We start from the raw sequence: 2,023 nt of genomic DNA, 5'->3' as shown, positions 1-2,023 counted from the left end.
GCCCCCTTTGGGACACGGTCGAACGCCTTCTCCAAGTCCACAAAACACATGTAGACAGGTTGGGCGAACTCCCATGCACCCTCCAGGACCCTGCTGAGGGTGTGGAGCTGTTCCAGTGTTCCACGACCAGGACGAAAACCACACTGCTCCTCCTGAATCCGAGGTTCGACTATCCGACGGACCCTCCTCTCCAGCACCCCTGAATAGACCTTACCAGGGAGGCTTAAGAGTGTGACCCCCCTGTAATTGGAGTACACCCTCCGGTCCCCCTTTTAATTGGAGCACACCCTCCTCGCATCAGCCTCTATAAAAAGATTCGCAGAACATCAAAACAGACAAACCTGTTTGTGTTGTAGATGATCCAAAGACTTTTGTGTGATAACTATGTTTTGGGGTTAGTAATCACTGTGGGAGGAATAAAAATTGAATTACTGGGGTTGGGATTTCAGAAAAATCATAATGTTTTTGTGATAATTCTTATAGCTCTTTTCTGTAAAATAAAAATAGGATTTGTAATTGTTTCACACGCTTCCCCACAGACTTCAACACAGTAAACCAAATGTGGAAAAATCATTACATTGTACAACCTATACAAAGCTTTATCATTAAACAACTCCCTTACTTTATATAGTAATGCAATAGAAAAAGGTTACAAGAAAAAAAACCCATTTCTTTTGTGTAAAGTTTAAATTGAAACCAAAGTTAACTAAATATCCCACATTCACCAGGGATAAAGGAGGTCTCCTTTGGGCTAAATTTGGTCCGCAGGTTGCAGTTTGGTGTCGAGAGCTTTTACTCAACACCCTTTTTTGAAAAAAAAAGAGGGGGGGGGGGGGGGCTGCAAAAATATGTGTGATCATTTTTGGTCCAGCATAAATCTTGTTTCTTGTTCCTAACCTGACAGGAGGTGGTACAAAGATGACTTGTGTGCGCTGGCCTTCAAGGTTCTCCATGACAAACACCGCGGCCCTCTGGTTTTCCTCAGGATATACTCGGGTACTCTGAAAGCCCAGACCGCCGTCCACAATCTGAACAGGAGCAACACGTGAGTTGTTTCAGTTCCAGCTGCAGGCCTGGTTATCTTCACATCACTGTTAATTCACTGCAGGCTGACAGACGTTTTGTTTCCAGTGAGAGGATGAGTCGACTGCTGGTACCATTCGCAGATCAGCACGTAGAAATCCCTTCAATAAGTGCTGGAAACATTGCACTAGCTGTAGGACTGAAGCAGGTAGGGTATAAAACATAACCCTCGTTTGTTCGTTTATTCAATGTTTAAGTATCAACAGTCTGTTTACAATCAAAAAACTCTAAAGAAGTTCAAATTATATTTAAATACTGTAGAAAAAAGGAGCAGGACCTTCATTCGTCTGTTTTTGTTTGGACAATCTTCCATTAGTGAAACCTAAAATGCAAAATCAACTCAACAACAGAGGTGTTCAATCCTGGTCCTGCAGGGCTTCTACCCTACATATTTTCATTGTTTCTCTGCTCCAACACACCTGATTCCATTACTGAAATACCTCTTCAAGTTCTGCAGAAGCTTGTTGAACACCCATCTTTTCAAATCAGGTGTGTTGGAGCAGATTCACCTCTAAAACAGGCAGGATGGTGGTCCTCCAGGACCAGGACTGGACACCCCCTTTTTAAAACGTTTAAATAATCTCACCGTTTTTTTCGTTTGATTAAATTCAATAAATGCATTAATAAATATTTAAAACTGAAGTCAAATTCATTTCTTGTGCTCTGCTGCGGTGCACAGTTACGCCGTTCGTTTGCAACCCAATTTATACAGTGTCAGGTCCACTTAGGTCTGCTCCAGTGCAAAGCACAGAGGAGGTGCGAGAAGTGTAAGAGATGAGTTATTTATGCAAATAGCTCACCTTTACATCTTCCCATAACTAGGTTATGAGAGTAAATTTTTACCAAGGTTTCCTCATTACTTTAATATTTGTCTGTGCAAAGTGAAGTGACACAATTAGGGAACTCAGACTGGTTCAAGTTGATTCATAAAAGATTATGC

At 41.9% G+C, this 2,023-nt stretch overlaps 1 protein-coding gene across 1 annotated transcript in view; it reads left to right on the top strand.

Annotated features, from left to right (window-relative positions):
• The window catches only part of LOC106520339 (ribosome-releasing factor 2, mitochondrial), a gene marked incomplete at both ends in the record, with an annotated part of 16,469 nt that overhangs the window by 3,950 nt on the left and 10,496 nt on the right, over nt 1–2,023 (top strand). Inside the window, 2 exon segments of the mRNA XM_014012365.1 lie at nt 905–1,045; nt 1,132–1,231. Coding sequence (XP_013867819.1) covers nt 905–1,045; nt 1,132–1,231 — 241 coding nt within the window.

This window comes from Austrofundulus limnaeus, unplaced genomic scaffold, assembly GCF_001266775.1.
Source record: "Austrofundulus limnaeus strain Quisiro unplaced genomic scaffold, Austrofundulus_limnaeus-1.0 Scaffold90, whole genome shotgun sequence".
NCBI lineage: Eukaryota > Metazoa > Chordata > Actinopteri > Cyprinodontiformes > Rivulidae > Austrofundulus > Austrofundulus limnaeus.
This window is presented reverse-complemented; position numbering and strand designations above follow the sequence as displayed.